At 44.3% G+C, this 12,504-nt stretch overlaps 1 protein-coding gene and 1 non-coding gene across 2 annotated transcripts; one reads left to right on the plus strand and one right to left on the minus strand.

Moving 5' to 3' along the window:
- Nucleotides 1-2,486: 2,486 nt before the first annotated feature.
- trnal-cag (transfer RNA leucine (anticodon CAG)) lies at nt 2,487-2,569 on the minus strand. The gene has a single exon. It is a non-coding gene; the product is annotated as a tRNA-Leu (tRNA).
- Nucleotides 2,570-6,989: 4,420 nt separating this feature from the next.
- On the plus strand, nt 6,990-7,695 carry LOC140279560 (heat shock protein beta-11-like). The gene has a single exon (XM_072374716.1). It carries the CDS (start codon nt 6,994-6,996, stop codon nt 7,633-7,635), a length of 642 nt encoding a protein of 213 aa, XP_072230817.1. The 5' UTR covers nt 6,990-6,993; the 3' UTR covers nt 7,636-7,695.
- Nucleotides 7,696-12,504: the final 4,809 nt, after the last annotated feature.

A 12,504-nucleotide genomic window follows, 5' to 3' on the forward strand; every position in this document is an offset into this window, starting at 1 on the left:
AAGGAAGAAATAAATCAGTAAATAAACCATGAGGAGTTATTTCATTAGCTAAGCTGTTAGCGTTAGCTGCTGCTAAAGGAAGAAATAAATCAGTAAATAAACCATGAGGAGTTATTTCATTAGCTAAGCTGTTAGCGTTAGCTGCTGCTAAAGGAAGAAATAAATCAGTAAATAAACCATGAGGAGTTATTTCATTAGCTAAGCTGTTAGCGTTAGCTGCTGCTAAAGGAAGAAATAAATCAGTAAATAAACCATGAGGAGTTATTTCATCAGCTAAGCTGTTAGCGTTAGCTGCTGCTAAAGGAAGAAATAAATCAGTAAATAAACCATGAGGAGTTATTTCATTAGCTAAGCTGTTAGCGTTAGCTGCTGCTAAAGGAAGAAATAAATCAGTAAATAAACCATGAGGAGTTATTTCATTAGCTAAGCTGTTAGCGTTAGCTGCTGCTAAAGGAGGAAATAAATCAGTAAATAAACCATGAGGAGTTATTTCATTAGCTAAGCTGTTAGCGTTAGCTGCTGCTAAAGGAAGAAATAAATCAGTAAATAAACCATGAGGAGTTATTTCATTAGCTAAGCTGTTAGCGTTAGCTGCTGCTAAAGGAAGAAATAAATCAGTAAATAAATCATGAGGAGTTATTTCTCAGATGCTTCCATTTCCCTGCTCTGAAGTTCAGGCTCTGAGAGTTGGAACTGATCCTCTTTGTGGCTCAGTTCCTTCAGTCCAGCGTTGAACTGGACCAAGTTGTTAAAACAGTGGGATGAAAAGTGTCTGCTGCACATTCACAGTCTTTAGCTAACTCTGCTGGAACATTAGCCTCAGATATAGTTTATCCACTGGGCTCTTATATCCTCTGAGGCTGCTGCTGGATGGAAGATGCATGCTCCTCAGTGCAGCTGACAGCAGAACATTTCCACCAGAAGCTGGCTTCATCCGTCCAGCAGGGTGGAGGTGAGGGGGCGGGGCTTAGCAGAGGAGGCGGGGCCAACCTAAGGAGTGACGTAACTAAATAAATTTTACTGAAATGTCTGCAGCTGACTCAGATCAGTCTTCTCCAGAACCTCAGAGGTGAACAGGTTGGTTCCAGTGGTGGCACCTGGTTTTTCAGGTGGCTGAGAGGCAGCTCAAACCTCCAGAAGGCCATAGGTGCTCCTCACCTGTACAGGTAAGTGTTTGTGTTTGGCTCCTATGTCTTTCAGGGTCTCTGCAGGTTTCAAGACCATTTTCAAGGTTTTTAAGACCATAATGAACACAATTTAAGACCCATTTCACAACCATACTGGCAAAAAGGCCTGAAGGAAAGTACAGGATTGTTTTCCAGCTCTTTCACATTGGAATAAATGCTGAAGCTAACTAAAAACACCAGAAGCCTCTGTTATGAACTAATATTAGTTCTACTGTTAACTTGGGACATGACCAGAAGATGTGGATTGTGAAGGGCCACATTAACGGGATTTTACATGGTGCACTAACATCATCACCTTAGGTTTTCTCATCAGTTTCATGCATGTGTCAGTGCACGTAACGTTAGACCCAGAGGAAAAGGCACCGTTAACGGGACGTTGCTAAGCAACAGCAGCTCGTCACTGTGACAGAATACATGTGGTCAGGTCTGAGTTTACGTGTGTCGTCACACGGACCAGAGACACCTGCCTGGGGTGCGCCATGCTGCCGGTGACCCCCCCGCTTCCACCAACATACACTGGGGCGCACGCACAACACAATGACTGGTTCCCCTATGTAGGGATGCAAAGGTGTAGGAAAGAGTCTAACATCGGGGGGTAATAGTCACCAATAGTGACCCGACTTTCATTCCATGACAGTCATCAGGCAGACACTCTTATCCAAAGAGGGGGCTTACATTCGGGTTTAGTGCCACACACCAAGGATGCTTCCAGCATGTAGACTGGGAAGCTGGGGTTGTAGCAGCGATCCTGGACTAAATTCTGAACATTTCAGTACTTTATGTTTCCTTTTCTTCTGTAGAAAGAGGGAGAAAAGTAACACTTTATGCTACAGGAGCGCCACCTAGTGGAGAACACAGAAACTGGTAACTGACAAGGTAGCATGCTAAGTTTTCTGATCTTTATGTGGAAACGACTGTCCACGAGACACACTCATGCACACGTGGTTGGTTTGCATGTATCTGTCAAAGAATTGGAACAGAAAAAACATGTTAATATAATATAATTGTTTCCAAATGTACTTTTTCATCTTTTTGCAAGAGAGCAAAAAGTATAAAGTCTGTAAGTATAAAGTCTGTCAACAGAGTATTGGTACAACATGAGCCGAACCAGGCTGGAAAAAACAAAAACACGTTACATCCATGTGAGCTCAGGGGTTAGGGGACATGTTTCAGCTCCTGCTTGTAAATTAACAAAAACTTGTTGTTTGCTGTTTTTTGCAGTGTTTGATTTTACTGAAACTTTGACGATTGGAATTTGCCGCAGGTTAAGGTTGATAGTAAAAGAAGAAAAAAAGCATATGTCAGAAGTGGGATTCGAACCCACGCCTCCAGGGGAGACTGCGACCTGAACGCAGCGCCTTAGACCGCTCGGCCATCCTGACAGTGTGTCAACAGTGACATGGTAGCATTCAGCATTTGAGTCCCCTTCTTTACATTAACAATCTGGGCAAAGTGAGGCTCCTATAAACTGGAGATGCATTCAACTGAATACTCTGACCTGGCCGTGGTACACTGGCTCCTTGGGTCTGCCAGGCGAGCTTCAGGTTGGGAGCTGCCCGGGCTGTGGTCTGTCTGGGTCTGATTTGTGCTTCTTTACAAAGAAGCCTGCGATATTTCCCTTTCTTTTCACTGTTATCTGTCAAACAATCAAAATAAGACAGCCTGCTTAAACCTCAATATTGTGTTAATCTTAAACTATTTTCTCCATTCTTGTGCTTTAACTTACTTTAAAATCAACTACCAGCTTAGCTATTATAAAATAAAGTAGCTCATGTAGGTTAGCCAGAAATGGGTGAGATAAGTGTCATCATATAGCCAGAAATGGGTGAGATAAGTGTCATTATATAGCCAGAAATGGGTGAGATAAGTGTCATCATATAGCCAGAAATGGGTGAGATAAGTGTCATCATATAGCCAGAAATGGGTGAGATAAGTGTCATCATATAGCCAGAAATGGGTGAGATAAGTGTCATTATATAGCCAGAAATGGGTGAGATAAGTGTCATTATATAGCCAGAAATGGGTGAGATAAGTGTCATTATATAGCCAGAAATGGGTGAGATAAGTGTCATCATATAGCCAGAAATGGGTGAGATAAGTGTCATCATATAGCCAGAAATGGGTGAGATAAGTCTCATTATATAGCCAGAAATGGGTGAGATAAGTGTCATCATATAGCCAGAAATGGGTGAGATAAGTGTCATCATATAGCCAGAAATGGGTGAGATAAGTCTCATTATATAGCCAGAAATGGGTGAGATAAGTGTCATTATATAGCCAGAAATGGGTGAGATAAGTGTCATCATATAGCCAGAAATGGGTGAGATAAGTGTCATCATATAGCCAGAAATGGGTGAGATAAGTGTCATTATATAGCCAGAAATGGGTGAGATAAGTGTCATCATATAGCCAGAAATGGGTGAGATAAGTCTCATTATATAGCCAGAAATGGGTGAGATAAGTCTCATTATATAGCCAGAAATGGGTGAGATAAGTGTCATTATATAGCCAGAAATGGGTGAGATAAGTCTCATTATATAGCCAGAAATGGGTGAGATAAGTGTCATCATATAGCCAGAAATGGGTGAGATAAGTGTCATCATATAGCCAGAAATGGGTGAGATAAGTCTCATTATATAGCCAGAAATGGGTGAGATAAGTCTCATTATATAGCCAGAAATGGGTGAGTGTTTCTTTGAAATGAACTTTGCAAATTCGGCTGCAGAAATGCGAACACAAAACGCAAATATTGCTTCCTTGGTCAGCTAACAAAGTTACCCGGATTCAGTTACCGAGCCAACTAGCGGCGGTGTTCCTGAAGCTTCAAAGCTACAGGCTAACTTTATGTTATCCTCTCATAACCTTAACTAACTCCTACAGAGTAACAATTAGAGAAAAGAACTCTTCTCTAAACGTGCAGTCATATAGCGAGTAGTTTAGAACAATGAGTCATTTGGAAATCACCTTAAAACTTACCTCTAATTAATGTAGTCCACGAAAGTGGGTTCAAAACACACCGCCTGCCACCATCAAAGGCGCCGCGTTTTGCATCGAGCTGTCAATCAACTGGAGCGGCACCTGAGCTGTCCAATCAGGTTCCAGAGGAGGCCGGCGCATCTCCCGCCCTTCTCTGCCTCTGATTATGTCATCAGTCCTCGTGCCTGAAGTTCACCAGCTGATCAGGGACGGACCGTTTTAAGGATTCATTCAAGCAGCATTTAGTTGAAGCTCAAACCTTCCTACCTCCCTCTCAATCTGCTAATTTCAGATTTTATTGAATGCAACTCAGGGTCGGAATCAAAAGTTGTTCAAATGTAATGCTTGTATTGTCAAAAGTTCCTTTCAGGAGCTGTAAAATGGTTTTAATTTAAGAGCAGCAGAGATCAGGAATGATTGAAATGAACCTGGCCAATGGAAATGGTTTCAATGAAAGAACTGCACCTCCACCTGCACCTCCACCAACACTCACACAACACCTGTAGCCAGTGTCGGTTTCCGGAAACAAAGGAGTTCCTGCACAGTCGTCATGGCAACGCTACATTCTGCGGAAACTGTTTTGCTTGTATATATTGTGTGCTTGCATGTATAGTTCCTTGTACAGCGTGTATATGTTTTTTGTGAACTGTGTGTGTACATTTTAAATATTTGTTTATTTTACATATATGTTCATATACATTAAATCTGATTTAAGACTCAGAAAAGTTCCATTCTGTCCCACAGTCTTTGAAGACACACTTTATTGTTATTATCATTATAACAAACAGAAATAAACATTACATGTGATCTTAAAGCCAAAGCAATAATCTTAATAAAACACACAAAATAAGTATTAATCAGTACAATGATCAGAATTCGCGGGTTTCTGATCATTGGGAGCGGCTCAGCTCTGTCCGGCAGGTCACAGGTTCGAGTCCAGCTCACGGCGGAGACTCAAGAAACTCAAAATGCTCCATAATGCACACAGATATGGGGAGAATGTCTCTGATATTTATGTATCTTGGACCCACAGTCTGCTGTCGGGGAGATACTTTGACTTTTAATAGCTGCACAGACGGATCTCCTCTGCCTGTTACTGGGTACAGCGGCGCATATATCCAACGTTGACTTGTTGTTATAACTTCAGGCGGAAGTCCTGCTTTGGCTCTACATTGTTAGAACTAAGTCAACTTTGGAGGATCTCACCCTCTCCCCCTTTTTTAGCTCCTTACTCAGAGCAGTTTTTCACCCAGACGTAATTTATCGTTGATGAGTCCCGATGATGTTTTCGACTTTTGTATTAACGCAGCGCCGTGACGTCACGACACCCGAAGAGGCTACAGACAGCGCTACGTATTAGCTGACAGGCGATTGGCTCAGAGCGGATCGAGGCGAGATCCTATTGGCTGGGAGGGAAGGGCGGGAAGAGCGGGCGGTGTTTACTGTAAAGAGTAAAAATAGGAAATGAGTGGACTCTAAAAACAACATTTGCTGCCTGCTCAGAGACTAAACCTGGAGGACGACTGTTTCCTACTAAATTCAGCAGCACACAGCTCACTCAGTTTAATTACTTTTATTAAATACTTCACAATGAAGTTATAAAAAGAGCTAAAATATCAAAACACACCTTAAGTTCCACAGGCATTTTTTCCCAATACAACATCGTCTTGATACTTTTCGTTAAGCATAAACAGCTAACATGAATGGTAACTTCCAGTGGCTATGCTAATGTTTTGTGTCCAACACCAGGCCAAATCGTTTTGATGTGGAGGAATTTGGATGAATCAAAAACCGTTTTTATGCGATGGCCCACTGTTTTACTGCAGTGTGGCCGAGATAAAAGACACATTTGATGTGGTTATAGCACTGACAAGCATGATGAGGCAAAACGTGGACCAAAGTACATGAGCTCGGCCTAACTTGGGTTATGTGATGAATCGTATTGGTCAGATGTGACTCAGATGTCATAAACTGGCTTTGACATAAGCTGCAGGAAGTGTTGAGAGGGCAAGAGATGGAGTAAAGGCCTAAAATCTGAGGTAGTTTGTGTGTTTATTGATGTCTCATGAGCACTCAGGTATAGATAAAGGCTAATTTAGTAGCTCATACTTAGCATGTAGCATGGCAGCTAGCAGGAAATAACTGCTTTTAGTGAGAAAAGCAAAGAGCTGATTGTAAAGTGAACCAAAATGATTCCTCATCAGGTACAGAAGATCATTAAAATGCAATTATGCTCATTGTATTGGCTTCTATGTGAGCAAATTGTGATACTTGAGGTGTGTTGGAATCACCGCAGGCCTCATCCTAAACTGTAGGGGTTGACATCAGTCCACTGAAGGAATAGCTTGTACAGGGAGTCCAATACATATATATATTCCATATACACAGAATGAACTATTAACTGTTCTAAATATGTTTGTGTGTTTTTATAACATTTACAGTAAATGATGTTGGTACAGAAGTTCGTAGAAACAAACCTCTTCCCTGTAACCTGGTCCTCAGACCTGAGAGTTCAGACTCGGTTCTGAAGGTTCTAGGAACCAGGGAATGTGCCGTGTCAGTGATGATCCTCACAAAGACTGCGATACAAACATGTGTGTTCAGCTGTCACATGCCAGCACGTCTCAGCTTTGTTCTATTTCTGCTGCAGGACTCAGTCACGGTCTTAATAAAGCAGGCGAACGCACACTCACAGGAATGCTGCTGGAACTTTCCGGCCGTGGGTGGGGTTCTGGTTCTGGTGTATAAAAGGAGCAGGGTGGCGGGACATCAGACAGACAGACTGAAGCAGCCCCTCTGAAAGAAGCAGACCTCCACTCTCACACCCAGGATGTTGTGTCCCAGCGTCTTCCAGCCCGGCACCATGAGGCCTTTCCTGGACCTGCACTGGCCGGTCCGCAGCCTGTGGCCCGAGACCCGGCCGCTCTTCTACCAAATGGAGCAGGAGATGATCCAGCACATGCAGGAGATGAGGCAGAACATGGAGTACATGGAGAGGCTGCACCAGAAGATCTTTGAGGAGATCGACCACACGCCCTCCTCCACTGGAGTCTTCAAGCCCATCGCCTTCCAGGAGCTGGGGATGGACGGAGGCAGGTTCGCCCTCAGCCTGGACACCAAGGAGTTCTCCCCGGAGGAGCTGTCCGTCAAACAGGTGGGCAGGAAGCTGAGGGTGAGCGGCAAGACGGAGAAGAAGCAGGAGGACGGAAAGGGCTGCTACTCCTACAGGTGTCAGGAGTTCAGGCAGGAGTTCGACCTGCCAGACGGCGTGGAACCAGAGACCGTCACCTGCTCGCTGGTGGGCGGCCAGCTGCAGATCCAGGCGCCCCGGGAGAGAGCGCTGCCTGACGGGAAGGAGAGGATCGTTCCCATCAGCGTCACTTCCGCCCCGGCCATAACCTCCACATCCTCCTCGTCCTCCAGCGGGGGGGCGGAGCAGAGCAGCACAACCACAGAGAGCGAGAAAAACTGAGCGTAGTGAGGCATCGCAGCGACTAACACGTCTTTGTTGTGTGCTTTTATTGTGAAGGGAACAGGAAGCAGATGTTGCACTTTAAGAACTAACTGATAAACTGCTCATGTGAAGTTTAAAGTTCAGCAGCTGTTATTCGGACAAACTCACCTTCAGTAAGGATGAAAAACACATAAAGAGACGTTTCATGTTCAGCCATCTTTGTTGTCTCAGTTTGACCTGAAAATATAAATCTGATGTTTCTCATCTTTACTTTAAATCTATTAAAATGTTTATCAGAATCTTTTATTTTTTACTCGTTTGTCTGAAATAATCCAGAAATAAAAAACATCTGTCAAACACAGCTGGTCTATTTTATAATGTTCCGTTTATCTTAAAAACTGTTATTTTCAAACAAAAGTTGCTTAAAATGGTTTAATTTCTTTTATATGTAATAATTATTTTTTGCTCTGCAGTGTTTGTTTTGTCATGAATTCTCTTCACCCCACTGTAATAATTTAAATAAATACAATAAAACATTTAGTTACATCCTTCTAATGTCTTTCTTACAACATAAACTGACTATAAATCAGTTTTTCCTCATTTCAGGATCAGTTTAACAGAAATAAGATGCAAAACCTTCCTGTTTCGTGTCTAATTTATTAATGTAAACAAACATTTTAAGACATGTTGGGGTTTGGAAAGTTTGTGAACAGGTTTGAACTTTTATTTAACAGTTAAAGTCCAAATAAATGACTTTCTTCTCTGACCTCCTTCGCTGTCTCTGTTTATAAAACTGAACCAAACCCAGAACCTGAGGCAGCAACACTCAGTGAAAGCTGCTCCAGACTCATGTTTCCATCCTTCAGCTTCCTTTAATGACTCTTTTTAATGAGTTTTTCACAGGAATCTGAGTCCATTCCTGCTGAATCCCAGATTCCAGCTGCTCAGCAGTCCCTGGTTGTCTGGTTCTCCTCTTCATGATGCTCCAACATCTGCAGCAGAGACAGATGTGGACTGCAGGCAGCAGCCGAGCTCACACACTCTGTGTGTCTGAAGCTGCTGGAAGTCCTGCAGAATGAGGTCTGGCATCGTCCTGCTGAAATAACCACGGACCTCCCGGGAAAAGACGGCACCTTGATGGCAGCATCTGTCTCTCCAGAACTCCAACATCCAGCTGTGCATCAGTGGTACCTTCACCCAGATGAAGCCCTCCATGCCATGGACTCTGCTGCAGCCCCAGACCATCACAGACGCTGGCTTTAAACCTTCCTCTGAGAACAGCTGGATGCTCTTTCTCAGCAGTTTTCCCCAGAAGCAGCTGAAACGTGGACTCATCTGCCCACAGAACACGTGTCCACTGTCTTTCTGTCCCTCTGAGATGAGCTGGAGTCCAGAGAACTGGGCCGTGGTTCTGCTCAGAGCTGATATATGGCTTCCTCCTGGTGTGATGCAGCTTCAGCTCACATTTCTGGATGCAGCCGTGGACTGTGTTGAGTGGAAATGCTTTTCCCAGCTCCTCCTGAGCCCATGTGGCTGTATGGATCATGGTGGCCTGACGGTTTCTCCTGCAGTGCTGCCTGAGGGCTCCGAGCTCATCCAGCAGGGCTTTCTGTCCTTGGCCTTTCCACACTGAGACTTCCCCAGACTCCCTGAATCTGTTCCCAATATTCTGCTCTGTAGATGCTGAAAGACCAAAGTTCTTTCCCCTTTGTGTTAGTTTACAGGACTGTGTATATGATATGTGTCTTGTGGGGACCGTGTGTTTATCCCAACGTGATCTTGCTGCATTAAATGACACTAAAGACCAATTTCATTGCAAACTTTAACCTCATATTAAAGCAGTAGTTAAACATTTTGATAAGATTTTTCTAACCTTTAGATATACCATTTAAATAACTTCTAAGCAGGTTTCCTTTTATTTTAAAGGTTTTAATATCATTAAATCGTCTGTTCCTCAGCAGATGTTAAAACTCCTCAGATGAACACAACATATTCCACTGAGTCATTGTTTATGGGACAAAACACAGCAGCAGTGACTGTAAAACTAAGTGAACCCCTGATCCAGCAGCTTCAGTAGCAGTGTCAACACGTCTGAGATGTAGCTCTTGGGGTGACCTTTAACCTTTAGCATGCTAACTGAGGCCTGTAGAGTCTGAGATGTAGCTCTGGGCTTCTTCACCTTGGGGTGACCTTTAACCTTTAACATGCTAACTGAGGCCTGTAGAGTCTGAGATATAGCTCTGGGCTTTTTCACCTTGGGGTGACCTTTAACCTTTAGCATGCTAACTGAGGCCTGTAGAGTCTGAGATGTAGCTCTGGGCTTCTTCACCTTGGGGTGAACTTTAACCTTTAACATGCTAACTGAGGCCTGTAGAGCCTGAGATGTAGCTCTGGGCTTTTTCACCTTGGGGTGACCTTTAACCTTTAACATGCTAACTGAGGCCTGTAGAGCCTGAGATGTAGCTCTGGGCTTTTTCACCTTGGGCTGACCTTTAACCTTTAGCATGCTAACTGAGGCCTGTAGAGTCTGAGATGTAGCTCTGGGCTTCTTCACCTTGGGGTGAACTTTAACCTTTAACATGCTAACTGAGGCCTGTAGAGCCTGAGATGTAGCTCTGGGCTTTTTCACCTTGGGGTGACCTTTAACCTTTAGCATGCTAACTGAGGCCTGTAGAGTCTGAGATGTAGCTCTGGGCTTCTTCACCTTGGGGTGAACTTTAACCTTTAACATGCTAACTGAGGCCTGTAGAGCCTGAGATGTAGCTCTGGGCTTTTTCACCTTGGGGTGACCTTTAACCTTTAACATGCTAACTGAGGCCTGTAGAGCCTGAGATGTAGCTCTGGGCTTTTTCACCTTGGGCTGACCTTTAACCTTTAGCATGCTAACTGAGGCCTGTAGAGTCTGAGATGTAGCTCTGGGCTTCTTCACCTTGGGGTGACCTTTAACCTTTAACATGCTAACTGAGGCCTGTAGAGTCTGAGATGTAGCTCTGGGCTTCTTCACCTTGGGGTGACCTTTAACCTTTAACATGCTAACTGAGGCCTGTAGAGCCTGAGATGTAGCTCTGGGCTTTTTCACCTTGGGGTGACCTTTAACCTTTAGCATGCTAACTGAGGCCTGTAGAGTCTGAGATGTAGCTCTGGGCTTCTTCACCTTGGGGTGACCTTTAACCTTTAACATGCTAACTGAGGCCTGTAGAGTCTGAGATGTAGCTCTGGGCTTTTTCACCTTGGGGTGACCTTTGACCTTTAGCATGCTAACTGAGGCCTGTAGAGTCTGAGATGTAGCTCTGGGCTTTTTCACCTTGGGGTGACCTTTGACCTTTAACATGCTAACTGAGGCCTGTAGAGTCTGAGATGTAGCTCTGGGCTTTTTCACCTTGGGGTGACCTTTAACCTTTAACATGCTAACTGAGGCCTGTAGAGTCTGAGATGTAGCTCTGGGCTTTTTCACCTTGGGGTGACCTTTAACCTTTAACATGCTAACTGAGGCCTGTAGAGTCTGAGATGTATCTCTGGGCTTTTTCACCTTGGGGTGACCTTTAACCTTTAGCATGCTAACTGAGGCCTGTAGAGTCTGAGATGTAGCTCTGGGCTTTTTCACCTTGGGGTGACCTTTAACCTTTAACATGCTAACTGAGGCCTGTAGAGTCTGAGATGTATCTCTGGGCTTTTTCACCTTGGGGTGACCTTTAACCTTTAACATGCTAACTGAGGCCTGTAGAGTCTGAGATGTAGCTCTGGGCTTTTTCACCTTGGGGTGACCTTTAACCTTTAACATACTAACTGAGGCCTGTAGAGTCTGAGATGTATCTCTGGGCTTTTTCACCTTGGGGTGACCTTTAACCTTTAACATGCTAACTGAGGCCTGTAGAGTCTGAGATGTAGCTCTGGGCTTTCACCTTGGGGTGACCTTTAACCTTTAACATACTAACTGAGGCCTGTAGAGTCTGAGATGTAGCTCTGGGCTTCTTCACCTTGGGCTGACCTTTAACCTTTAGCATGCTAACTGAGGCCTGTAGAGTCTGAGATGTAGCTCTGGGCTTCTTCACCTTGGGCTGACCTTTAACCTTTAGCATGCTAACTGAGGCCTGTAGAGTCTGAGATGTAGCTCTGGGCTTCTTCACCTTGGGGTGACCTTTAACCTTTAACATGCTAACTGAGGCCTGTAGAGTCTGAGATGTAGCTCTGGACTTCTTCACCTTGGGGTGACCTTTAACCTTTAACATGCTAACTGAGGCCTGTAGAGTCTGAGATGTAGCTCTGGGCTTCTTCACCTTGGGGTGACCTTTAACCTTTAACATGCTAACTGAGGCCTGTAGAGTCTGAGATGTAGCTCTGGGCTTCTTCACCTTGGGGTGACCTTTAACCTTTAACATGCTAACTGAGGCCTGTAGAGTCTGAGATGTAGCTCTGGGCTTCTTCACCTTGGGGTGACCTTTAACCTTTAGCATGCTAACTGAGGCCTGTAGAGTCTGAGATGTAGCTCTGGGCTTTTTCACCTTGGGGTGACCTTTAACCTTTAACATGCTAACTGAGGCCTGTAGAGTCTGAGATGTATCTCTGGGCTTTTTCACCTTGGGGTGACCTTTAACCTTTAACATGCTAACTGAGGCCTGTAGAGTCTGAGATGTAGCTCTGGGCTTTTTCACCTTGGGGTGACCTTTAACCTTTAACATGCTAACTGAGGCCTGTAGAGCCTGAGATGTAGCTCTGGACTTCTTCACCTTGGGGTGACCTTTAACCTTTAACATGCTAACTGAGGCCTGTAGAGTCTGAGATGTAGCTCTGGGCTTCTTCACCTTGGGGTGACCTTTAACCTTTAACATGCTAACTGAGGCCTGTAGAGTCTGAGATGTAGCTCTGGGCTTCTTCACCTTGGGGTGA

Source organism: Leuresthes tenuis, unplaced genomic scaffold, assembly GCF_036924035.1.
Source record: "Leuresthes tenuis unplaced genomic scaffold, fLeuTen1.0.hap1 SCAF_21, whole genome shotgun sequence".
Taxonomy (NCBI): Eukaryota; Metazoa; Chordata; class Actinopteri; order Atheriniformes; family Atherinopsidae; genus Leuresthes; species Leuresthes tenuis.

Bases quoted from the DNA above. Each gene is read 5' to 3' on its own strand.
- LOC140279560 (XM_072374716.1), top strand. From the start codon at position 6,994: ATGTTGTGTCCCAGCGTCTTCCAGCCCGGCACCATGAGGCCTTTCCTG.